Here is a 27,958-nt window from a genome sequence, read left to right on the forward strand (position 1 = left end):
CTTACATTTGGAGTACAGGCCATTTACTTACCCAAAAGATCGTGTGGTTAGGTGCTGTATCCTGCCATTATTGTCATTATGATAATTTAGTATATAAATGGAAGCCAAATTATTCTGTCTCTTGTCCAGATTGACAGATGAGAAACTGTCCCTTAATTTTGGAAGAGCAACCTTGATGTGTTTCAGTATCTAATGGGAGATAGTGATGGGTTTTCAGCAGAATGTGTCAGATTGATGGGTTCAGGCTGATGACCCTTCAAGATAAGAGATGCCAGCTGTGGTGGGGCACTACCACTTACTGCCAAATATTAAAATAGATTATGACTTTTTTTTAACTCCAGAAAGGCCTCAGTGCAATGCAGCAGATACACTACCACTGGCCAGAGAGCAGCTTGAACAATTAACATATTTTTAACATGAAGTTTTCAAGTTTGTTCAACTCATTTTTACACATGCAGCTGCAGTGAATCAGTTCTAACTATAGCTTGTAAATTAAATCAGTATGCTAAGGTTAATAGATTAACGATTTTCTCATGAATACGATGTGTTGGCAAGGCACAAACATAAACGAAAGGGCAAGCAGGACATACCACAGTTGCATAAACAATGGAGATGTTGAGACTTCATTAGTCCTTCAGTACTAAATATGTGGTAAGAAAAGTCTTGCATCAGTGTCAGCAACAGGGACACATTAAGACCTGCTTTAGGAGTGAAGAGGAATGTTGAATTTCTGACTGCAGAAAAGCATATAAAGAACAAAGAGAGCCCCTGGGAAAGGAACAATTATAATATATTATAATTATATATAATTTTATTAAAGTGTATATATAATATTAAAAAAATTAAAAATGTACAAACTATAGTAAGGGGTTTTAACAAGGGCATAAACTTCCTAAAGGACTCCGAATATTTCTCAATATTTTCAGAAATCTATAGTGTTGCACTGAACTCAGTCAAATACCTTACTATTGTCTTCAGCAGAAGCAATTAGATCAATGATGAATGTTTTTGAAACCCTATTCAAATCCTTTACATCAAGAGGGAGTCTTCTTTTAAAATTAAGACATTATTAAATAAAGCCAAGTTTGTAAAATAGCTTGTATTAGGTCAATTGATACAGCCAAAAAAATAGACAATAATCTACTAGACTTTTTGGAAGTATTGCTAAGTGAAGTGTATATCATTAGTCTTCAAGTTACACTTAAAACTCTCTTTCAAGCCTATGAATGTGTGAAAGCAAAATAAATAAAAAGACACACTCCCTCTCTGAATTGCATTTGCATCTGGCCTGAATTATGAACTGGATGTAATTCAGTTTGAATATGTCCCATGTCCACAGGAGGCCCACAGATACATGGTAGTAAAACATGCAATAGATGCATTCTAAGGACACATTTCAGCCTGAGGACTGCTTACACACCACTTGCTGCAATAACGTAGTCAGTATTTGTCGTGGCTCAGCAGAGAGTGTTGGTGGACACCTAACTCAAGTTGGGTAGTTCCTCACCTGGAGAACTGCCACCAGCGGCATTGTTTTTCATAAGGTGGTTAGGTGAGCTGATTAAAGATGAAACCTTGCAGTATGTTTCCTAGTTTGCATGCTTAGGAAAGCCATAATAAGGAAAGGACTCTTCTAAGGAGCTCAGCTCATCATGCAGATGGATAATCCACAAATTTCCAGCACTTATGCAATGAACAGACATATGAAGAGAGAAAATGGGTTGCCCAAGAAAGCACTTAGAGACACACTTGAGTTTAATTTAGCAGCCAAGGCTTCTGAGATCCTAACCACAAGCAGGCGGCAATGGAGCATCATGGTAAGGGTTAGCTTAGGTTGCTATGAATGAAAGTGCAAACTTGTGGGTAGGAGTATCCTGGAAGGCAGGAGCAGGAGCAGCACTGCCTGACTGGTGTTGAGTGGCTTGCAAATTATGTAGTCAAAGCTGCTTATCACACATAGTTATCTGTATGCTCACTCAGCTTGACTCACCCACTCCAAAACAGCAGTATCGTCCACAACTGCAAGAGATTGAGGACTATATAAGCTGTAAGCTCAGTCTTTTATTTCTATATTCGACACTGCTTATCAGTAAACACTTTTCCAACTTTAGTTTGGGGCTTTATCTTAAGAAATGAGAGAGATACACTGAGAAGTCTTGAGGTAAGGTCTATATTATCCCATCAGGTTCTCCCCATAGATGTCCACAGCAGAGATCTGGTAGTTCAGACAAATAGGTTAGATCTATCTTGTAGGATGATTTTCATGTGTTCCTCATCAAATGTTCCAGATGGTGACCCCTTGGAAGGTACAGCTTTCCTTTCATATCTTTTCCATAGGCAAATCCATAATAAGCAAACATGTAGGTACTTACATTGCGAATTATAGTGTCCACTGCAAAACTGCAAAGGGTGCAAGCACTGAATTTGTGCTGGAAACTCAATTACCAGGTGAAAATAATGCCTGGAAAATTAGGAGGTCAAGCTTCAGCCTTTCTGTAAATTTATCCTGTCTCACTGACAGTAGCCTCAGAAGCAAATTGAGTTATTGTTTTCCAGAAACAGCAGGAACATAAATCTGTGCTTTCTATGCTGGGTGGGAGAGACTACCTACATATCCCAAAAATGAACATGCCCCTTCCCATCAGCATATAAGTTGAATGGTTCATGAACTTGGATGTCTTAATATGGTTGTGCTTCTAAAGTAGATCACGGATAAGTCTTGCAGCTTTATGAAGATTCTCATAATACTTTGCATTTTCCTTAAAAGCGTGTTTCCTAGAGTCATAAAATTAGGCCAAAACCTCAGTTTTCATTTACAAAGCACCTTTTTCTCTTTGGTACTGTAGAGAAGAGCTGGAAAGTAAGACTTGAGTGCATCTAAAGGGTGAGAGAAATGGCAAATTAAAAAAGTTTATTATTAATTACTGTAAAGCCAGTGTTATGATTTTCAGGGGAAGTGACTCTTGGGTTTCAGCAGTTTATATTCAAAATTTAAAAGATGAACAAATGAAACTGTCACAACTCACCTGGCAAGTGTATAGCAAAACAAGATCTCTGAACCGCAAATGAACATGTCATTGCTGGATCTTCCTTCTTCAAACAAATGTTTCTCAGCCAAAATGGAAAGGGATCAGTTTAAAAAAGAAAAAGTATCAAAATAAGGAAAAGTCAATGCCTGGAGGAGACAGCTGAACAAAATTTACTGACAGATTAAGCAGGAAAAACTCCCCACTGTCTACATTAACATGGAAGCTAGTTGTACTGGCTTTTCACCTTTGAAAAACTACGCAAGAGATCTGCTTGCAGTATTTAAGAGTCAGGAACATTCCTGGAACTTTCAGAGCCTAATATCTTCTCTGCATTGTTTGGTTGATGGGAATGAGACAGAGAGCAATTGTTCTATTGCAAAATCCCTTATCTGTAAGTTGATGGGTAGAGCCAGAATGTGATGAATTTCAGGTCATGACACAAAGGTGCTTCCCCCCCTGCTTAACTGTGGCTTTTAGAAACATAATTTTCAATGCCAGGTGATTTGATTTGTTTTTTCTATTCTTGATTTAGCCAACCCATTTGGATGGCCAGGGATTTTATGAAAAACAAGAGTGTTCCCACAATCTTTTGATTTCTGTACGTCATAGTAATCAATGGCACTAAATAACAACACTGCCTAAACACATTCAGGACCAGATTGTGGCTATGGACAAGGGCAAGTTTAACAGCGAGGGGAAGTTTTGCTGGGATAATTTAGCAGCCATTAATACAAAAGATGTCCTTGAAACAAAGGAAAACAACCAAAACAGGTGCAACAACAATTAATGAAACGCAGTCCTTTGAGCGCTCCACATACTAAGATGAACAGAATTAAGAAGGTATAAAAGGGTCAAAGCTTACAGCTATTGCTCAACTAAAAATTCCTCCAATATGATGGATGCCTTTTTCTAGCTGGGAATGTTACAATTCTGTCCTTTGATAATGCAGTGCATTTCTCATGCAGACTCGGATGAAGTTTTGAGACTAGATGCTGGGGTTCCTGGCCAAGCATGTTCCTGTCTGGATGGTGGCTGTTACCTCTCATCCATATTCAGGGAAGATGGCCTCATTTCATGAGTACATGCCTTACATTTTCCTCAGTCATATTTAATGAAGGGTTTTACTGCTTGAACTTTGAATGACACTGATACCTTCCCCCCCACCTCAAAATATCATGATATTCTATGTATCACACAGCTATTTTCAGACAAAGTGAAATTTCAAGGACTGTGGGAGACAGACGGTGAGGGTCTCTCTCTCCTTTCCATCATCCTTGCTCCTTAGCTGATATGGGCAGTACATCATTGGGAAATTCTGGCCATTGGCAGTAGCTGCCCTGTCCCGGCACTCTCCACCTTCTCCACTCTCTCCATCTCTAACCCCAAATGTGCATGTTCTCCCAGCAGATCCGCTTCCTTCATTGGCCCCACCAGCACTCCTCGGCCCCACCAATCCCCCTGCTGCAGGCACCAGCCCTGCTCAGCTTGAAAGAGGGAGGAGCACCACCAGCTGGAAAGCAGTCTTTCTTACGCTCTTCTTCCTTGCCAGGGCTGGAGTAGAGAGGCCAGGCCAGCAGCACCGCATCTGCTTTTAGGACTGGGACCTGCAGAGGTGCAAAACAGGGCAAAAAGTTTCTGTGAGTGGGGTTGGGCCAGCCCATGTCAGACAGCACAGAAAGCTGTGCAATGCTGTTATATTGCAGGAGCCCCAACACTTGATCATTTCAAATATTAATTAGAATAATGTACCCTTAGAGCAATGATATTACCTCTCATTGATCCCTATACCATCACGCAGTGTCTCTTCTGTCAAAAGAGCACACCGTGTGATCCCTGTACACACTGCTTCAGTCACTTCTCAAGCTGTTTTCTCAACACACTGCAAATTTACTGGACTTCATCTTGACATACCCCTGCGTGTGCAAGGAGTAAAGCAGGAGCAGAGCTGTGCAACTCCAGTTTCTAATTCCCTGCTGAATTCTAGTTCATTACTAGTTACCTTCAGAGGACACAACAAAAGGAAACAACCCCCAGCTGGAGAGATAATAGGCCCATTCTGCGGTAAGCGTGGACACAAAGGAGAAGTTGGACTCTCCTGCTTGCAGTAAGATGAGAACTGTGGTGACTGATGCCACATTATGGTGCTAACTGGTTGCTGAATGGCAGAGCATTATCAGCTTAACAGGGAGTGCCAACTACAGGATAGCTCAAGATTGGGCTGTCATTTTTCTGAAAATTTAGGAAGTACAGTATTGAAATTAAACTTTTCTGCAAAGTGATGATACTGTAATCCACTATCAAAAAGCGTTTCTGTGGCAAGTACTAGAGATAAAGCACCTGCTTGTTATCTGAATCCAAAAGGCACCTGGGAGTGACAGAAAATAATAGAGAGATACTCACATACCTTTTTATAATTACAGGGATGATGATTTGATCTGGAATTAATATTTGGAAGCAAGCTGTGTGGCTAGGGAAGCACTTTAGAATTCACACCTTTAAGTTTTTGATTGCTGTATAGGAGCTTTCTTTTTTGGCATGCAGTGTATATTTGGTGTATAAAGAAATACAGAACAGTTTGACCTTGAAGGAATTAATCTCTTCTGAGGCACATGGGTTTTGAATGGACCTAGACATAATTAGATTTTTTAAATTGCACAGGGCGTGCTCAATCTTTCCATCAGCGTATAGCTGGAAGAAGATGCAGGAAGGATCTCTGGGGGAGAGGGGAAGGAATTCTGCTCTTCAGTAAAAGTATCGCCCATGATCAGGAAGAGAGGGGTCCTTTGAATCTCAGCTCTCCTCAAGTTATTGCAGTTTGATATAAGAGACCAGCCATGAGTAAGGAGAAAGCTTCTGATAGTGTCTTGCCCTTGCATCGTCCATCACTGCTTTAGTATGTGATGAGCCAGATATCAGCCATAGTGCCACCATAGAATTTATAGGAGGATTTGGAATTAGCCTTTTACCTTTTCCAGATAATTTTTCTATCCACTGTATTTATCAACAGAAAAAAATACCTCATGTAAAACTATTTGCCTTGTTAGGATACCAGTAGGTCTTATAATTGTATAAACAGTGCAATAATAAACAAGGTGAGGAGAATCTCCTGTCATAAACCCGATATGGAAAACTTCAAGAGTTCATCACCTTTTCGGACATCCACATAATTCAGGAGTAAGTGGGCTGATGCCAATGGCATTAGATGCAGAGCTGGAAACCAGATCAGAACTGTATCCTGATAAACTACAGAGAAGCTAGTAAAGAAAGTTGGTCTATATAAATTTACTTTCACTTAGGGTCTATATCAGATAATAAGAAGAGAAAAATCCTCACTGTTTGGGGGGTTTTTCTTTCCTCCCCACCTCTAAAATGCTCTGGCTATCATAAGTTGTTTGGGATATTTTTAAGTGCTATAATTAATGTCAAAATATAATTTATTTCTAACTGCTCTTACAGCAGCTCATAACTTTTCAGACCAATTTCTTATCTCTTACGAGGTCTTGGTCATGTAGGTCTCTTTTGCTTTTAAATTGCAAAATTATCTTTTTTTAGAAGTTGTAATCCAGCAGAGAATGTCATTTGACTTATCGGGGCAAATTCAGACTTGCTCTTAGCAAGGACTGTATTTTACACCACACACATAACAGGCTTGTCTTGATTCCAAATGTGGGTTTAAAAGAAAATAAATACTAAGATTAAAAAAAGGATATTGCAGATAAATAAATACTAATTGAAATCAATGGAGCCAGATTAATTTGCATCAAATCATGATCCGAAGTAGTCTGAAGAGCCATAAACAGGAATGTAAATGGGCACCAATATTTTTTTTCCCAAAACTACCTTTCTGAGAATAATCACACTACCCAAACGCTCTTAATTTAATCATTCACTGGAGGATGTTACAGGTAAGTGCTCATAATAAACAGTAGGTGTTTCCCTGAGGGCCAAGATAGTTTGCATAATGTGCTAGCTATTTATTTTCCAATGTTATGGTGACAGAAAACTGCTACAGTACAGCCAGTTCTAATGAGATGTTTTGTAAATGTCTTTTGCTAAGGAGAGATCTTGTTTAAGTTCTGAGTTTCAGAGGTTAAAATAATACAGCACCATCAGTACAGTCACTGCTGCTACATATGATCCAACTCCTTTTTGTTTAATTAACTTTTGTATGTTCTGATCTATTTATAGATGGAGATACCAAGAACTCTCGGGTTGAAACAGGTGTGGCTGTTACTGGAGGTAAGTAGCAGACCATACTTAGATGCACCATTAGAATTAAAACAGCAGGTTGGTTGCTTGCATTTTACAAAACCCCTACTTTGCTGACAAGACAACAGGAGTGGCACAATTAGAGTTAATTAGGCCAGCGGGAAATATGCTCCCAGAGGGGCTATTGCCAAGATAACAAGATGAGGTAGTGAGCATAAACCATATAGTGAGCAGTACCACCCCTATTTATTCCCCTTTTTAGGGCAGAATATCTAAGGGCCCAACACCAAAGTCAACCTCTTATATTCCTCATCATTCACTAGGCCAATATTGTCATCTAATGCAAAACTTTATTGTTTTAAACCATGCTAGCTCACACCAGCTGGCCCTTTATTTTTACCAAATATACCACAGTGCATTTCCTGGTGTTCTATTAAAGTTCTCTCATGCATTTAAACTAAATACAGTTGTCAGAATAAATGAGCAAAGCTATGTTCATGGAGAGAACCCTGTCTTTTTATTTTTATTGTGTTTGTTCATTTCCATACTAACGCACTAATTTCAGTCATTCACAAGGGGGTATACCAATCATTAGTGCAAATTGGTGAGGTTCTACTATATTTCCCTGAGGTCCCATCTCCAGTAACTTTAATTTCAGCTTTCTATGAGCAAGTAGCAGGTAAATTGATTTGTACTTAGTCCCTTAGGCTTATTAATATTGTGCTACATCTAAAGCCTATTAAAGCCTCTTGTGTCAAGGGATGCCAGTGAGGTCCTAAAAATTGATGAAGCCCCCATCACAGCTGTGTTATTATTGTAAACCTCAAGTTCCTTATATAAGCAATTTTATTTCTGCTAGCAGTAACTTCACTTTCCAGAATCAGGCACCATAAAATCTGTGGGATAGCATTACAAGATAGAGTTATAATTTCTATTAACCCTACTAACGGTCCAAGTCCCTGTTTTCATGCCAGTACTTTACCCCCACTCAGTTTACTGATGCTGATAAATCTAAAGTTTTGGAGATACCCACTCCTGCCCCACATCTTGAATAGAAGAAAAATATTCTTTACACTCCCCTCATTGTCACTGCAGAACAGTAGGTGTTTCAAGGGAGCAATTCATCTGACCAGATGTAGTCATTCAGTTCCAGGAGAAGAGGAATCACCCTCTCCAGCCCACTGAATATTGAGGTAACCCAAGGCAACTAACTCTGATGGAGCCCTCTGTATGGTACAAGCCTACAGTTAGTCAAATGAATTTCTACCTATTGCATCTTCACAGCACCTTCACACTCCACATATGGGATTTTCCCAGGAAGGTCCTCTTTCCCAGTGTTGGCTGTTCTGGTGCCTCTTATTGTGTATTTTTCTTAATGTTTGGTTTACTCCCTTAACCCCTAGCTCCTGGAGTCATGTGAATATATAGGCAACTCAGTTTCATGTACATGCACTGAATCACAGCTAAAGAGGAAAACTTATAAGCACATTGTATAAAAAAGTAAAAAAGTGTAAAAAAAATCACACAAGTTGAATAACTAAAATTCAAAATACTTCCTTTATTTTCAGGGTTCCTAAATGAACTATTTGATTTGAGAGAAAGGGGATACAGCTCTTAATTTTTGAAATATGGACTTGTCAGTGATAAGCTGTCTTTTTTCTAATTCCACATTCCACTGTGGAATTCCACAGAAAAGGAAAGAAAGAAACAGGCTCTGAGAAGTGAGGACTCCTACACAGTGTTTGCTGCCTTCCCCAGAGCTTGGCTTTACATTCCTTCGGTAGGAGTGCTGCCATTCACAGTTTGGTCATATGCACATTTGGGTTACCTACAAAAATTTTTGTCCAGTCAACACATTGCTAGTAATTAGCTTAGGCTGGGAGACAGAGAAGATCTGCCCAGAATCCCTCCTCCCAGGTGTCACTTCCACATTCATTACAATTAGGCTTTCTTAATTAGAGCACAGCATGATATGGCAGCTTGGAAATACAGAGCAGCACTGTAGGCAGATGGCAGGGCTCCTGCTACTTGTTGAAAGTCTCCTAAGAAATATTCAGTGCCTTCTTCTCCTCCTGAAATTGAGTGTGCTCAGTGGGACAGGATCAGGTCACCTGCAGACTCCCCTCAGTATACGTTACCAGAAGGATGCAAAAAACACATCAGGTTTTTTTTATGTCCTCTTATTTCTCCTCGTTTTGGAATGAACTTGTAGCTTCAATGAGTTCAACCAAATCCAGACATTAATTGAAAGAAAGCTTGCAAGAATTTGTCCTGCAGTTCTGCAGTATCTATACCCAGTCTTGGTTTTGGCAGCATCAACTCATCAGTCTGTTTCTCCAGGAATCTGTTTTGACCCTGAAATTCACGACATGTGAATATCTTGTGGTACATGGACTTTTACCTATTGAGTAGCTCAAGTTGTACTGCCTGTCTGTAAAACACAGGCAGTGTGTTATATACAAGGCATTAAACTGGTTCCTTTCCTCTAGGTGTGATTGCTGCAGTGGTATTTGTCCTCATTTGCCTGGTGGTTGTGGTGCTCCGATACATGTACAGGCATAAGGGCACTTACCACACCAACGAGGCAAAAGGAACAGAGTTTGCTGAAAGCGCAGACGCCGCTTTGAAAAATGACCCTGCTCTCCAGGAAGCAGTGGATGAGAGCAAAAAAGAATATTTCATCTGAGAGGCAAGGATTTCCTTGGAGATTTCCCCAAGGGAACCAGTCAGAAATACTACATCAACAGAAGCACTGAGAGGGATAATATGAGGACAGAGGCAAGCATCCTAATTGAAAAGTACCTCTTTTCTTTTTTTGACATTGGATTGTTTCTTTTCCTCCACCCATGAAGAACTGAATGCCAGATACTTGCCTGCTGATTTTATTAGCAACACAGCTGGTCTCAGTTGAAATCAATATCAGATAAGAAGAAACAAAATCTCAGTATGAGTGATACACCAAAACCAGATAATGATAGCAAATGTCAAGCCTTGACATTTGGTGAAAATAGCAGATGCCGATGGAAAACATCCTCTTAGAGTTAATGATGCATCCTATGCTGATATTATACAGAACTACCTGAAATTGAGTTTCAAATGGTCACAAAACAAACATTAAACTAGATAAAGCTGAGGTAGCTGGAACAAAAACAGCTCTGTAGTCCAGATATCTCCCCCTTCCCCTTAAATGTGCAATTTTATGGGCACAGGGGAGATTGTTTTGTTTTTTGAGGGATTTAGATTGGGAATTTTTTTTGCATTTTTAGAATTTTATACATATAAAAGTCAAAGACACTTCAAAGAAATAAAACTGCTGAAAAACATGGAAAATCTAAGAATGAAGGATTTATTTCTAACTTGCTCTGCATGGCAACTTGCAAATTGCAAAATGTTGGAATTGATAGCGTAGGATTCAATAGTACATGTACAAATTTGATTCCAATTAGTTGTTAGGTTTCCTGCATGCATGCATAAATAGATAGATATTAAAAGGTAAAGCATCTTGTTTTGAGCAGGCATTTTGAAATAATGGAGCTCAGCTAGATTTTTTTCAAGTAAGATATTTTTTGCCTGAGTATTTATTTATTTATTTTGCATTGGAAAATTCTTTTGAACACGTGCCAATAGGATTTTGGATTTTTACAGGGGGAGGAATTCAGTTCTGGCACAGATACCAATGAATCTTTTACAAATTCCACCACAAAATGCCACTCTAAGGGTTCATCTGAATCCCACTGGATTGTATTGATACCTCCCTCTGTATGGCCTCTATACATCCTTTGCATTGTGCTAGATATGAGAATTACACCCACTACCGATGCTTTAATATAAACAAATAAACAAATTAGTCGTGGTGGGTCACATGAAAAGATTTTGTTCCTTGCCTAAGAATCAACAGAGATGAGTTTCTTTACCCCAGTAAGCTGTCTTCCTAATTTAAGCCTATGATTAGCTCCAGAAATAGGATAATTGTTCTCTGCACCTGTTCATCCGCAGCTGCGATGGTGCCCTGGACTACTGAAAATAGAAGAGGAGGAATACGTGATAACAAACAGGACACTGATGAGCTCTGCTCAACTTGATAGGCTTTTTCCTGTGTTTTGATCTATACGTGTGTGTGTGTGTGTGTGTGTGTGTGTGTATATATATATATATGTGTGTATATATATATATATATATATAAAGTCACCTACAACTGTGCTTTCAAGACATTGTTGCTGATCATGCATACTCACTTCTTGGCACTGAAAACTTGGAAAACTCGGAAAACTCCTGGACTCCAGCATATCCCATTCAGTGCTGGCCACATAAATGCTACAGAGAAGACAGATCCTAACAAGAAAAGACACTGAGGACCCAAGTGGAGTTGGTGAAGAAATGGGATATTTTTGTCTGTTCGATCACAATCTCGGTCTTTTCTGAGTACCTGCAGGAGATGGACTCTGAACTATCCTTAGAATCCCAATAGCTTAAATTTTGGCTAATCCTGTATGTTTGCATTTTAACCAAAGAATAACAAAATTGTGCCAAATTTACTAAATGCTTAAGATATTTTTTCATAATATGCTGTTGCACAAGCACATTGTATTTTGTGTCTAGTACAGTATAAAATGATAACCCAGCACTAGCAGAGCTCATATATTTTGGTATTATGCACTTGATTATTTCCTTCTAAAATACATTACTATTTTAATGTTTTTACTACTTTTGAAAAAAGAATCTGGCTTCATTTTTCTGAGACAAGTTTTGGCAGAAATTTACTAATCTTAGCTGTAACACTGAGTCTGTAAAACTGAAGATTCATCCCTGACCTTCCAGTTGAATAAAAAAGTAAATATTTCCCCTGATGAGAGGGGTAAATGGGGTGACGAGCTCTTGTCACATCTCTCACACAAGGTGCAGGAACACCCGGAAACTTTCCTTGAATGCTAGCAGGATCTACAGAGGAGTGCTAGCCTTTTTCAGCACCTTCTGTCCCCTTTCTTATATCCACACCCACATGATCTAGGCTTGGCTGTTGAAGACTATTTACTTAATTGAGTTTTATTTGATACTATCCAGGTGACGGGCTGGAACAAGTTTTCTTCTAAGTCGTCAGGATCACTCAGGTGACTTAGGGCAAGGTGGGAGAGACTGGCAGTAAATTCCTTCCTCTTTTCCCAGTCATGAAATTCTCCATTTTTTACAACATTAGCCTGCTGGTTATAATTAGACAACTGTGAGATACCTAAACAGAGGCAGAAGAACCTGCGTCTATGTCTCTCTCTTTTTTTTTTCTTTTTTTTTTTTGCGGGGCGGGGGGGGGGGTTGATTGTTTTTTAAGTTATAGTGTGGACAGAGCCAAACAACTCATGTTCAGTGATGACATCTCAACTATAGAGGCCAGATTTTCTGGTGATATAAAATGAATTCAGTGGAGCTCAGCCAATTCTTACCAGTTCAGTCAGCCCCACACTTTGTGTTATTGCCTCCCCTAAATCTGAACTGAATGCAACTACTGGGCTTTGACTATTTCCCTTCTTGGTAGCTTAATTAAATCTCTTTATCCCATTTTCCCTATTCTCCTAGGCAAACAAACTGTCCAAGCATACAGCAACAGCTTCCCAATTAGTAATGAGCCAGTATGAATGTTTGCGGAGCAGTGACTCTGGCAAGAATGATAGTTTCAGTTAGTTTATTTTTTCCAGTGTCCCTTTGGGTTCCAGGACTTTGCGAATTTAGAAATGACTAAAGCACACTGAACAGAGAGTAGAGTTGGTTTGTGAGGATTTTTTGTTTATTTGTCTTTTTCAGGACAAATTTTGCTTTGTAATGGAGAGAACTCATGACATCTAATGACTGGCAGAGCTCTAATGGCCTGATCCTGCTATTTTTTGCTCATACAATAACTCTAGTGTCTTGAATCATTCAATTTAGCTGTAAAAGAGTGCACTATAAACTTCCTATAACTTTTAGGGCTAATTAGCAAAACCTCCTTCTGCAAGCCACATGCTGTGCTAAAACAAACACTGTGTGCAACACTGAGATGTCTCAGGTGACAGCCATAGCTTTTAATCAACAATGATTAATTGATTTTTAACAATTTCCTTCCTGAACAGGAGAATTAAGGAAACTGTTCCTTCCCCCACCACTAGACTTTTATCCTCAGTGCCTCCAGTGCTGTATCCCCAGTTGTCCTGCAGCTCTCAGGTGACCCATCTGCCCAACAGCACCTGCCCTGCTACCTGGGCAGGCTCCCCAGCTGCCTTTGCATGGCATCACCATGGCAGTTCCTTCACAGGGCCCCCACGCCTCCGGCACACACGCTCCCTGTCACCACCGTGATGTCTTCAGCTGCTCCCACACTCCTCCTTTGCCACCTTACTCTTTTCATCCGGTAGCTGGACACATGCTGCAGTTGGACTGATGCATACACTGACTATTCAGTCAACCAGTATCTCTGCAGTGAAGCACAGGCAGGATAAAAAATATAAGCTTGGCCAGGTTTTTTTTTGAATCAGTAGAGGCACTGACTTTGTCCCTCTCCACCACTCAAGACCTAATTTTCACAGAGGAGGTTCAGACCTTCAGTCCTGTGCCAGATTTCATCAAAACTGACCAGCGAGTTGAACAGAGGAGACTGATTTATAGAATGATGGCATATGCCATGTTTTCACGGAAAACAGGGCTAAAAATAGTACTGCAAGCTCTCTAGTTAGTTAAATTTAGTGCTATAAACCCCTGGTGTTCAGTAAACAAGGGAGCACAATGACGATCTCTCAAGCAAATCAGTTTTGTCTTGATGCCCTAATGCTCTGTGAAAGCCTGTTTAATACCACTTTGCATAAAAAGTCACAGGTCTCTGTGCCCAAGTCATTTTTCAGTGATGTACAGGAAGACTTTGCATCAAATTGACCAATATTTGCTGGGCTTGGAAGGGAGAGGATTAATATGGTATTGTAGGAACACAGGACATTTTTAAAAATATTTGTGGAAATGATGAGAGTTAAACCTAACATTTCTGACGATATTGGTGAGCTTTAAGAGTAGGGCCTTGGAGCTTTCAGATTCTCTCACTCAAAAAAATCATTGTTTGCAAAGGGAAATTAATTTGCTTTTAAACTGTCTTCTAGTCAACATTAAGTAAGCCTTGAAAACAGATTACAAATACTTCATATTCTACCATTGTGCCTTAACCTCAGGAACTGTATTTCTTCTAACTTTTGGAGGAGTCTTGTACTGTCTTCCTCTGCGCATAAAAACTGGTGCCTTACCAATGCCAGCTCCTGTGGCAGCAGTACAGCTCAGCAGAGTAATCCTGTCCAGAAGCGGTCAGTCCCGACAGTGTATCTGACTACCCATTTTTGGACCTGGTACTCATTTATTTCTAGGGCTTGGCCACTATCATTCCAGATGTTCCTGGGGGCCAATCTGCCATTGCACATTAATGTAGTCCTGGGAAGGATTTAAACAGCTACTACTCAAGGTAACTATGTACATATTTTCTTTTTAGAAAAACAGGACCAAATCACTTTCAGGGACTATTAAAAATAATACCATAGGATCTCTCAGAACCATCAATGTTGATTTTTCATTTAAATCAAGTCTAGGGATCACTGGGGGAACAGCAGGAAGGGAGAAAAAAAGGACTCTTCACTTTCAGCAGGGAATGCAGAAAAGGTGCTGAAACATTTATAGAAAGATAAGTGGGGAAAAAAATGCTAGCTAGGGACTGCCAAGCCTGCAAGGATTCCTCACAGAATACTGGAAGGGCTGAGACAAGATGTAAATCAGTAAAAAGATAAAGAAGGAGAGAAGGTAATTAAATGCCAATAGAGATGGAGAGGAGTTTTGCATCAAGCAAAACATATTGCTGCTTGGAGAAATCAAAGTGTAGGTAACTGCTGACATCAAATTTCTTTGAATTATATGAGGTGTTTGAATTCCTTGCATGTGCCAGTCCAATCAAAAAATGCTGGTAAATACACACCAAAATATTACCCATGTTAAATGGATTAAGAGCTGTTTATAACATTTTTCTAAAATCTCACTTCTGCACATAAAAAAGCTTTGTGTGCTTAGAAAATGCACAAGCATCACAGCAGCAGTGTAAATAAGACAGAAAAATAGAGGACTCCTGAACAAGCAGTGAACACACATCTGAGGTCTAGAAATTCAAGTAGTGGATAAAGGAAGCTAAAGGTATCAAAGAAGAAGGATCAATGGCGAGTAAAAATTCTAACTATAGTAGAAAGAAATGAAATCTTTGTAGTAGTAGAGGTCCTTCACTAGTTCAGGATGGTAATGCTGTCAGTGACTGGAAATAAGGCATCCTCATTCTACGCAACTGTTCCCTGTGCAGCTGGGATAAAACCCCACTAAATTCAGTGGGACATGAATTTCACTGACGGTATTTATCCTTCCTGCAAAGATTATATTCCCACCCATTTCAGAAAGAAACACACTAATCAAGGTAGAAGTCTTTATAAGGGCTAATCTTTCAGCAGTCTCATGTTTTCACACCCTTTTCTTCTGTTTCAAACTGTATGTATTACGGGAAGTATCTGAGATACTGTATTAAAGTCTGGTTGAATGGCTTGAATGGCAGCACTGCTATGACGAGAAGAGAGAACACAGAGCATTCAAAGCTTACTGATGTTGCATGTTAAAGCTGACTATGATGTTTTTATTTACCAAAGCTATTGATATACTGCTGGAATAAATCTACTATATTTTGAATTGAGAAAAAAGCTAAAATATGAAGAAGCAAATAACTTTATAATTAAAGTTGTCATTTGCAGCATTTAAAAGACTGTTCTCATATTTTTGTTGTCTTTTAAAATACCTTGAACTTTTAGAATTATGAATTATGTTGTTTTTTTAAGAGTGTAGATCAAAAAGGAAGTAGTAGGCTGGAATTTTTATTAATAGAGCATGCAAACCCAAATAGATATACTGCTGGTGTTTGTATTTAAAAGGGAAGAGAAGCTTTTGATAGCTCTAAGAAGGAGTCAAACTTCAAATAAGAAATCAAAGAATAATTCTCTCTAAAAGAACGTTATCCTGTGGATGCCAGTGTGGACCTGCACACTGGTCTATTATCTGAGGCATGGTATTCTGAAAAAGTCCAGGCAGGCTCATAAAACATCTAATGGATATTTACTGATGGATGGTCTGCCTTACACCCAGCTACTACCAAGTATGAATACTTCTGCTTTTTCTTTACGCTTTCCATACAATTTCTATTTTATCGTAATACATGCCTAATTTAAGAATAAACAGAGGTAATAGTATAATATGTATTGTAACCTTGCCTCCATCAGCTCCTTTTTCAAAGATTATTGCAATCAGTGGGAAGAAAACAGTGGGTTTTTAGGCGATATATTATTGCATCAAAATGATGCTTTAAAATGGTGACATCACATTCCCTGGAGGGTGGTAGACCACCTAAGTTTTAATATCCACATGTGGAGAAGTTGCAGTAAGAACAGCTTTTGCCATGGGGCTTTCATGTGCCACAAGGCTTTGATGTGTAGGACTGTTGTGAATCCAGCAATGGCCATATGGTTCATTAGCAATGTTCTTGCTGGGATGACAAGCTGTAGGGTAAGATGGTTGAAGAATACCCACTAGTTCCTCCATTATTAGCTAGTGCATTATGGAAATTCAGCCTTGACTAATGGGACTGTGTTCTCGTAAGTGCTTCAGCAGCCAAAATGTGTGTTGAGTGGTACTGATATCAATGGGACTGCGTGGTATGTAATTACATGGAGCTTGGTCATTGGCTTGCTGTTTGTTTGCCAAGAATTAATGAAAGTGTGTTGGCATCAAATTCATCCTTTATGGATGACCACTAGTTCAACAAGCTTACAGCAGAAACAAAGGACAGAGCAAAGAAAAAACACCAAAAAAGGGAAATACCTGAAAATAACAGTGTTCAACAATATGTGCCACCAAATAGCTATATAATTCAACCCTTGAAAATTATATAAGTCACAGAATTAAAGTGCACCCGTTAGGATTTCCCACCAGCCCATGGCTAATTCAGAAGCAACAACTTACACATATATATGATTCGCTTCACACCTCTTCTATCATCTGTGCTGGAATGAGAGCCTCGGTACAGAAAGCTCTGATGGCACCAGTTAAGAAAAAGGTCCAGACTTTGCAATGATGAACCAGCTTCCCAGCAAAGCTTTCGAATAACATTTTATTTCAGCAAAAAAAAAAGAAAGGAGTAACACCCAAATCTTCTGCAGCCAGTCTTTGTAGGGCTGTATGCAGAGAGGTTTTCTGGTTCCTGATGTTTGGCTAACAACCAGGAAGTTTTGAGTGGTCTCTCAGTTTCCAGTATCTTGGAAAGAAAGTATCTAATCTCCCAGGAGGATTGCTAGCAGATTGGTCTGAAAGCCCTTCTCAATTTGACGTATGGATATGCTGATAAAACACAACTCAACACCGTATTCTCAGTTACTGGCAACAATCATCTTTATCCGTTCTAACACCTAACAGAGTGATCAATAACATTTTAATAAAATTTGCTGTAAGTCGTATTTAACTCAAGTAAGATTTTGTATTGTATTTCTATTAAATTACACTTTCTGCCATTCTTTAGTGTCAATTTCTGCTTTCCTTTCCATTCATAAATTTTTGTTTCATGAAAGCATGTGTGACCCTCAGGGCTCTCCATACCTTTTCTAATATCCCTGTAACGTTATGCATAAATACAGCCTTGTGCTCAGAAATTCTTCTACTGAGCTGACACGTCTCTTTTCCCTTCTGTTCAGCAGCAGCACAACTTACCTACCAATACAGAAGTGGAAGAATCAGATAGATTATTACATCTCTCAGTTACCTGGGAAAGGGATAAAGACCATTGTTCCATGAAGGGAGCTCAGGACTCTCACAGTCTTTCTTCTTTCATGACGTCAGTGATGCTTCTGACACAGAGATGTCAGAAAGCAGTTTCCCGAATGAAAAATAAAAGGCACTGCACAGAATCAGGAACAAGCTGATGCCCCTGAACAGCAAAGTGCTGGACATATGCCAAAAGTTAAGCCACAAGAATTAGTCATACAGACTTCTACCCACCACCCTATGAATTATTTTTTTAGTCTTCCCGTTCAGTTCCTCTCCTCCTTTCTGCCCCCCAGAAAACATCAGGCAGCCGCTTTTGAGTTTAACCAGACTTCTTATCTCTGCAGCTCCATTGACTACAATGAAGAATGAATTACAGGCCCAAGTAGAAGAGCAAATACTTCAGTACCAGATTACTTTAAATTTTTTATCTGACTGCTCAGGTCAGCTTACTCATCATCCCACTCCAAGGTGTAAGTTACACAGGTTTTGAAGGCCTGTTCCAATTTGTTCATTTTGTCCCAGCTCTCCCAGTCCAGTTCTTCCCCTTTCCTCTTGTCAGATTGGGAAATTTCTTCCTATGTTCTGACTGAACTTTGCATAGATCCAGTCTTTGGGGGGAGGGAGTGTTCTCCAAAAAAAACTGGTAACTTGAAAAAACAGTTTTGTCAAACCTCTCAAATTATGATTTTTCAGTAAGGAAGAGTGTGGTATAGTCCTGAAATGAAGGTCACATTCCCACAAAACCCCCTACCCAAAGCAAGGGAACATTGAAGATTTAAAAGAAAACATTACCAGAATATTTTTTTAACAGGGGCCAAACAATACATTTTCTAAAAACCAATTTCCTGACCAGAGTTGAATTGTTTCTGACAGAATTTCACCCCTTAACACTCCTCACATTTCTCTCCTTCCTGCAATGAAGAGTAAATAAACAATCAGTCTGAGGGGAAAAAAAAAAACATTTTTAACCAAACAAATGACTAAGAGACTATTTTCTTTCCAATAGTTCTGTGCTGTATAGTAGAACTTGTTAACATTGCACAAAGGGTAAAGTAGTATTTTTGTTTCATCTTTCCTCTGCAGTAACATTTGTGAAATGAGCTTGTGTCATTCCATCTAATAGTCATTTTTCTGTGCAATACCTTCCCAGGTCTTGCCTTTACTCTCTACATGCAATGGGTTAAGGCAGAGCTGGGAAAATATATATAATCATTCATTTCCCTCCCCTGCCTAGCTCTGAGTCTAGGCAGGTGTTCACACCTTCCAAGGGATCTGTTTCATTTTATTAGTATTATTAGGGAAAATTAAACCTCTGAGTAAATACCATATAGTTTCTTAAAATTATACATTTTACATATATCTTTGTGGTTACTATCCAGAGTATTTGCAAGAACATATCATTGATTTTTATTTCATAAAAGAATGGACACATTTTTCAACATAGGCTTCTCCATCCTGTTGCTGGGAATGCAAGTTTAAGACTGAATTTCTTTAGTCCATTCTAAACTCTCAGACGATATTCTTCCAGACAGCCTGAGAGAGTTATACCATCATCTATCACAGCAACGCTGCAGGAGGATGCATTTGGGTAATGACACATTCTATTGCTACTACTAGGTTTCTGTGATGTTGGTAAGACCTTCACATCATTTTTATTGGCATAGTCAAAGCTGAGTTCAGATTTCCTTTTGGATTTCCTAGAGATTGCTAAAGTCTGTTCTGAAGAGAACCAGAAAAGCCTTTGGATTCTGCAAGTAAACCAAAATCTGCTGTATCTCAAGCAAAGCTGAACCATTCATAAGAATAGCATTTAGTGTTCTATTGACTACAACCTAAGGCGAAGACATCTTTTGCAGTTATGCATGCTGGTACCTTGAAATTCATTGGTCTTCATGAAAACTGAGTTTGACTGTTATAGCTAAAAGCAGAAGCTTCTCCAGATCTAGCTAAGCAACTAAATTATTCCAGCAAGACTGGTGCCCCTCTCACATCTGTAGATGGTCAGGAACACTTAACACATCAAGTGTATTGATATAAGAATGCAGTGAGACAGCAAGTAAAAAATACAAGTGGCTTCCTGCAAGTCTCTGTCCACCAAAGCACAATACACACTCAGCAAGCATTCATTTTCAAAAGCCTATGCTAAATTTTAGTTCCATTTGCCCCAACGAGAAATTAGCATAAATATTTTGTTCCACTGCAGCTAGAAAATCATTTTTGAGAAGGCTCCATTCAGCTGCACAATATCATATAGACAACACAGGGGCACCAAAGCCTTCTATGAGTTAAGGAGCACAAAAACAATGACTTCCTCAGCAGAGTAGTTAACTTTGCCCTTTACAGTTTATTTGCTCTTAAAGCCCTTCAGAATGAAAGTGATGCATTTCCTGATAAATGTAAGGAAAACAAAGAGTATTTGAAATACCATGAAGAGATCCATCTGCACTAAATTAACAATGAAATAATTAAGCCTTGGGTTAATTTTCTACTGTTTTCTGGAGTATTAGGGAGCCAGAACTCATATTAAAAATATTTCCCATATGAAAAAAACACTGTTAGTTAAAAGTAGGTGACATGCACTGTCAGTACTGCAAAGCTAAGGAGAAAAGAAACCTTGCCAAGGTGAACAACTTTCAAAGGCATCACTTGTTAACTGCTTAGGGCCGTAAAATCTACTGACTTTTAAGCCAGGTGGGATTGTTAGGAATCCTCATGTCCTTCCAATTAAGGACAGTGGAATGAGGGAAATTATATATAAAGAAATCCAGGACAAAAGCAAGTAGGCAGCCCAAGAAATCTATGAAGTGAGTGATCCCAGATGACTTGGCCAAGTTGGCATTCCCAGCCAAAGAAGGTAACAGGGTTTACGAGGAACTGCAAACGCAGGAAAAAGAGACTCCATTTGTTCTACAAGCAAGGTTTCTGACTGTGCCCAGATCTACACTGAAACTTTAATGCAGTGCACTTCCCCCCTGCCACACACATACACATCAGTATAGCTTAGCTGGTGAAATTCCTCATGGAGTAAAATAAATAATCCTTCCAAAAATGTATAGCCCTGTGTGGAGAACAGACAAGGCACTGTTTACTCCAAAGGCCTGCTGAAGAGGGGAAGGTATCACTGTTCACAGCTGGGGAGTGGGACCGGGCGTAGGCCGGGTAGTCTCTCCCTGCCCGTGGACACACGCCCCAGCTTGTGCAGGATATGATAACAATGCCTTTGTCACCACCTCTGCTATTATCTGCTACCAACCACTTGCGGCCTAAACTAATGTCAAGAGCCTGACCCACACCAAAGCTGCCTCATAGGTCAAGTGAAAAGGGGAATTAATATCTACAACTACATGCTGATCAGGCATGAGAACCCATGATGGGGGGCCTCCACTATTTAGTTCTCTAAATCTGAAGGGTGGAAACCTTTGTCACAAGTTTTCATTAATTTGTTTTGCCTTCCCTTTTGAAAACCCAGTCAGCAGGTTGAGCCCAGAGGAGTGTGTCAGAGTGACATAGGTTCTGGCTACTGATAAGGACCCTCGCCCGACATGGAACAGGTTGTATTACCCCTGCTTGCTCTGTATGTAGTGTAGTGTGTTACTTTTACCCTGTTAAATACGGAACTTGCTATATTGTTTAAACTCTCTTGCTTAAGGATACTGGCGTACTTAATAAATATCTGAAACCTGATAACCGCCTGGCTGTTTGGTCAGTGAAGCGTTAAAAGAAAAAAATACAAGTCACCCCGCTGGCCACGAGCGGTGTTCATGACATTATTGGCGTAGTCGGCAGGATTCTCATGGTAAACTGGGATAACCAGTGAATTTACCACAGACGAATCAGACCCTGTGTTTGGGTATAATCGAGGTGTGAGCCCAGCCGCCCCCAGTCCCTCTAACGTCTGAGGAACAACTGGAACGCAAGGGGGTTCACACTTCTGCTAAAAGATAGTTATAAAGTTGCCCGACCCTTGGCCAGTGAAGCAACTATACTAGGAGCAACACCATGTCCTTAAGCAATTTTTTACAGAAGTTTAATTGTAAGCCTTCAGTCCCAGGACTGGAATGGGCGAAGTATGATTGGGAAGATGAGGATAAAGTTGTTCAAAGGATAGAACAATTACACAAAGAACAAAAACAGAAAAAAGGAAAAGGGAAAGCAATTATTTGCTCTGTTTTGGGCGCATGCTTAACATGTGCACAAAAGGAACATGATCAACAACCCGACCCACCTTTTGAATCAGTGTATAAAGATATAAATGCAGAACTGACACAAAAAAAGTTATCCCTCATTACTGAGGAACTTAACCAAGCAAAAAGGCAATGTAAAGATTATCAACAGGAAGCATATAACCAGAGGAGATATGTGATAGGTTTAGAAGCTACTAATAGTGCTTTACAAAGGGAAAAGGAGGAATATAAAACTGCTCTCACTGAGGCTGAAGCCTGAGAGCGACGACTACAGGCAAAACTAGATTTATTAGTGTCCCAGGTTCCCCTCACACATAATACAGCAAAAATCCAAAGGCTAATTGCCTGTGTTGACCCTGAAATATGGGATGGGGACATATGGGACTCTGATAGTAAAGAGGGTAGTCTTTCGGAAGCTACGTTATGACCAATTGTTAAAACAGAAGTAGTAACAGAGGATGCAGAGGATGACCACTCCAGGGCAGTAACTACTACGACCCGGACGATACCCTGGTCTCCGGCCGAATTAGCTAAATTACAAGAGAAATACTCGCGGAGGCCCCAGGAGTCAGAGGCGGAGTATGTTTGGAGAATCTCTTTGTCTGGGGGAGACCGAATCATGCTTAGTGATATGGAGGCTGGAGGATTCTGGGGACCCGGAGTTTTCCTTAATTCATTTCCTGGACAAGGGGATCATTCATTAACCGCCCGTGCCGCTTATTGGGCAGGGGGTTTAGACCCTATGGATAGAGGGGACCCCCTGGTCATTCGAACAGCAGGATTCCCAGATTTAACTGAATCCGTACAGAAAGCTGCTTGCATACAGGCCATGTATGAATGAGGCCTGATTGCTGAATCCCCTATGTTAGCACCGGTTGATCCAGACAGGCTTACCCCTCTTCTTAGAGGCTTCCCAGACAGCCTAAAAATATATGTAGCTAGTATTCAAGACCGTATTAGGGCCGCAATAAACACAAGAGATTTTGCCCGACCAGGCCGACCACTACAACCTATCCCCACTTGGAACGAGTTAATACAGGATATCATTAACTACGGCCGCCGCATGGGGTGGGCTGATAGACATCAGCATCCTTACGAACCCCTAAGTGAGACAGTCCAAAAGGTCCGATTCCTGCAACCTCATACTACTGAAACATCACTAAAACCCCGGGATAATCTTACACCCAACTATAAGGGAGGGGGGCCGATGTTCGATCCTGAACGAAATAGATTATGGCAAAAAGCCATAGAATTGGGCATTCCCAAACAAGTGCTCCATCGTACTTCACCTCCGATTTACGGAAGCTAGTACAATTAGTAGCTAAGGAGCAATTGATCAAATCAACTCAGGCAGACTATTGGGCTGCTCCATCTGCTCCAGTATCTCCACCCAAGAATAGTAAGGACCTTATCAGCTTTGATGAACTGAGGCCAAAAAATGGAACTCCCCAGGGAGGAAACTGAGCCAGTCTCCTGCCCGGGTGTCATCACTACAGTGGTGCTCATACCCCTCCCCCATCATAATCCTTCCCGTTGGACCACAGAAGACATGTATAGAGTTTTTAATAGACACAGGGGCGCAAATGTCAACAATAACCATTGAAACTGCTAAATTGTTAGGGGTTATACCAGGGCGACCCAAGGTTAAGGTATCAGGAATTACAGGAATAGTAAAAATCTGTCCCACCGTAATCATTATGATATGCCTCCCAGGAGAAAAGCGTCCTCTGAGGACCCGAGTATTGGTGGGCGCTGGCAATCTAAATATCCTGGGTTTTGACTTATTAAACTGAAGAACCTGGCGTCTCCCAGACGGGACAGTATGGAGTTTCACTGGTAAAACTAACGAATCTCTCTCTGAAGTCCAGGTTGCCCTATTAGAAACATCACCTTCCCTACCCCTTTCAAAGGTGACAAATGTCAAACAATATCCCTTGCCCGCAGTGGCATTACAAGGCTTGGATGATGTTATGCGAGATCTAGAATCTCGAGGCATCGTTGTTCGCACTCATTCTCCTTACAATTCCCCAGTCTGGCCAGTAAGGAAACCCAACGGTGATCGGAGACTACAGTCAATTATAGGCGACTAAACACCAATTCTGCACCACTAGCAGCAGCAGTGCCAAATATCGCTGAAGTAGTCACCCAAATACAGAGTCGCAACCATCAGTGGATGGCAGCAATAGACATCAAAGATATGTTCTTTATGATACCCTTAAGAGAAGAAGATAAAGCCCAGTTTGCTTTTACCTGGAAAGGCACGCAATATACCTTTAACAGGCTGCCCCAAGGATATAAACACTCCCCTACTATTGCTCACAATGTATTAGCCAAAATGATAATGGAAATAAACCTTCCGGATAGCCTAGCTGTATACCAGTATATAGATGACATCCTTATCGCAGGGGATGATCAACAAACTGTGAAACAGGGAATGGAGAGCATTATCCAAAAACTCACCTCTGCAGGTTTAGAAATTCCAATTGCTAAATGGCAGGGGCCTGGACAAGAAATAAAATTCCTGGGGGTCTGGTGGATTAGAGGAGCTGCCTCCATGCCACCAGACACCCTGCAGAAGATTGAAAATGGCAAAGCCCCTAACTCCCCTAAAGAGCTACAAGAAATCCTGGGAACATTAGGATACTGGCGAAAACATGTTCCGGGGTTTTCCATCATTGCTCGGCCCTTATATAACCTTTCGCGGAAAGGAACTAAGTGGGAATGGTGCAGCTCACATGAGCAAGCGCTGCAAGCCTTGGTGTCTGAATTACGCTTGTTTCAACAGTTGGGACCAGTATATCCACAAGACCCTATACATGTGGAATGGGGCTTTAGCGAACACGGATCTCACTGTAACTTATGGCAGAGAGGGCCTAATGGGCCCAATCGACCTTTGGATTTCAGCTCACAAGCCTTTAATGACAGTGAGTCTCGATATTCTGATCTAGAGAAGGGACTATTATCAGTAGTTAGAGCTCTTAAACAGGCAGAATGACTCCGCACTGAACAAGATATAATACTCAGAGGGCCCTTCAGGGTTAGATATAGTGAAAACTGGGACTCCACCACCGGAAGGAATTGCACAGAAGCCAACTGTAAGAAAGTGGTATGCTTATTTAGGGGGGATCGCGGAAATGATACCTGTAAAAGAAGGAGCTATTAAAGTATCTAAGTTACAGAAACCTATAGTTTCAGCCACGGTCTACCATGCACAGCCCAGCAAGCCATCACCCATAAGAGAGGCTCCTCCCCTTACTGATGGCTCAGATTTAAGCAATGTGTGGTTTACAGATGCATCTTCACATAGGGAAAACAAAGTGTGGAAATATAAGGCAGTGGCATTAGAAGTTAAAACTAATCAGATAGTCAGTGAAATAGGAGAAGGTAGTGCTCAAGTAGGAGAACTCCGAGCTGTCGTGTTAGCAGCTCAGAAAGGGGCTGTCTTTATCTATACAGACTCATATGCTGTGTTTAAAGGGGCCACTGAATGGATAAGTCACTGGGCAGAAAATGATTGGCAGGTAAATAGGACTCCAGTCTGGCAAACAGACAGCTGGAAGCAACTCTTACAGATAGGAACGCAGCGAGCACTGTACATAGGATGGGTAAAGGGGCACGATCCTTCTGAAACCCGACAAGCCCACTATAATAAACAAGTGGACGAACTTACTCGCCTAGCACCTCTGAGTGTGAATACTTTTGATTCTGAATGGGAACGTCTCCTTGAATGGCTACACGTTAAAAGAGATCACTCTGGTGTAGCAGACCTATATCGGGAAGGGATTTCCCGTGGTTGGCCAATCACAAAACGTTTGTGTGAGCAAGCTGTGACTGCTTGTGCACAATGCCGGTTATGACTGAATACTAATCACCCAGCCAAAGCCCCGCCACTACACATTTGAGATCGTAAGACCTTATGGCATACATGGCAGATAGATTATGTGGGACCCTTGCACCCATCAGAAGGGAAACGCTATATATTGGTCGGGGTGGAAGTAGTGTCAGGCATAACTATGGCCACAGCAGTTAATGCTGCTACTGGAAGTAACACTGTACGGTGCCTTAAAAATTGGTTTAGTACTCTTCCAAATCCGGAAGAAATTCAAAGCGATAATGGCTCGCGCTTTTCTGCCAGCCTAGTCCAAGACTGGGCAAAAGAAGAAGGTATTCACTGGACATTTCATATTCCATACTATACCCAAGCCAATGGGATGGTTGAAAGGACCAATGGATTGATAAAGAAATATGCAAAGGTAACTCAGTCAAACTGGTCCCTCCAAATATCTGCTGTTGTGTATTTGGTAAATAACCATTGGTCAAACGGGGGAAGTCCAAAAATTAAAGCTTTTATTGCATCAACAGACACAATTGAACCAAAATTATCAATTTCCCCAGGCCAGTATCCTGTCCCTTACCATCTGGGACAACCCATACTAGTGAAGCTGCCCCAAGCAGGCAATGTTCCCATGGTATTAGCCTCTCCCAAGAATATGTATGCTTGGGAGGCCAAAGATTATTCAGGAAAAACTCACCGAATCAGTACCCGATGGATTTTTCCTTCTTTTTAATCCACAGCCGGTGTAGGTCTAAAAGCCCACCGAGCAAACCTTCTTTCTCCCTCTTACAGGATGACCAACTGTACCTGGAACCTTGGATTAGCGTATGCTGAATGGCCTTTTACTTTTTGTGTGTTGCGTAATGTTGTTTTTGATTTGGCTGTGTGTTTGGCAACCTAAGTTGTAATAGTTTAGCATTTATTCTTTTAATTTTTGTCGTGTGATTCGTGCATCATCATTATGGATTCTCGTATGGTTGTAATAGTGTTGACAGGATTTGGGATAATGAGCGCTAAGTTAGTATCTGTACAGGAACAGCATAGGGGGGACACTCGGGATCTTCCCCAGGAAAATCTCGCCTTTGAAATGATTAAGGGATTTTATCGCCTATTTAACATGTCTGGTGGAGGAATTTGTCTGGAAATACCAGATAGTGCTGGAACTGGCCTTCCATTTGGGGCATTTGATGTGAATTTCAAACGTTTATATGAAACATTTAACTTGACAGTAAATCAGACAAAGGTAACATGGGAATATAATGACAGCTTTAGGTGTCCAGCTAAACATTGTTGTGGAGTTAACACTACCAGACTTGTTACCCATACCTTTTCAATAATCAATTTCACTAAGGGGCTAGTATGTAATAAGACTGACATCATGCACCTGAGTATGGACTTTGAGGGTGAAAGGATATATTTAGGTAATTCAACTCGGGATACACCTTTCCCGTGTGATGTTTTAAATTGGTGGCCCAGCAGCAACTGGGGAAATCCCATAAATCACCCTTATACCATTCGACAAAATATGACTTGGTGTTTTCAATTTCCCCGATTACCAGGTAATCACTGTCCATGGCCCGGGATGACCTAAAAATATAAATATAATGTTAGTGCCTCTTGTGTCTGGTCACTGTATTTTTGGGCAGGACTAAAAGAGCAACAGGGACACCACCCCTGGGATCCTTTAGACACATATTATAGAGAATGATGTACCTCATTCCCCCCTATGGCACTGTCAAAAGGTAATAAATTGTACCAATTTTGATGATTTGCTACCTTTCGTATGGCGGACTGAATCTTTAGTAACAGCTTATCGCCAGGCTTGTTTATGTTACAATTATACAATCCCACTCCCACCAGAA

At 40.5% G+C, this 27,958-nt stretch overlaps 1 protein-coding gene across 1 annotated transcript in view; it reads left to right on the forward strand.

Annotated features, from left to right (window-relative positions):
• GYPC (glycophorin C (Gerbich blood group)) overlaps window positions 1-17,826 on the forward strand; it is a 40,123-nt gene extending 22,297 nt beyond the window's left edge. Inside the window, exons 2-3 of the mRNA XM_026118440.2 lie at window positions 7,218-7,268; window positions 9,728-17,826. Of these exons, the coding sequence (XP_025974225.1) occupies window positions 7,218-7,268; window positions 9,728-9,924 (248 nt within the window). The 3' untranslated portion in view covers window positions 9,925-17,826. The remainder of the gene's footprint in view (window positions 1-7,217; window positions 7,269-9,727) is intronic.
• Window positions 17,827-27,958: the final 10,132 nt, after the last annotated feature.

Source organism: Dromaius novaehollandiae, chromosome 7, assembly GCF_036370855.1.
Source record: "Dromaius novaehollandiae isolate bDroNov1 chromosome 7, bDroNov1.hap1, whole genome shotgun sequence".
In the NCBI taxonomy this organism is placed as follows: domain Eukaryota; kingdom Metazoa; phylum Chordata; class Aves; order Casuariiformes; family Dromaiidae; genus Dromaius; species Dromaius novaehollandiae.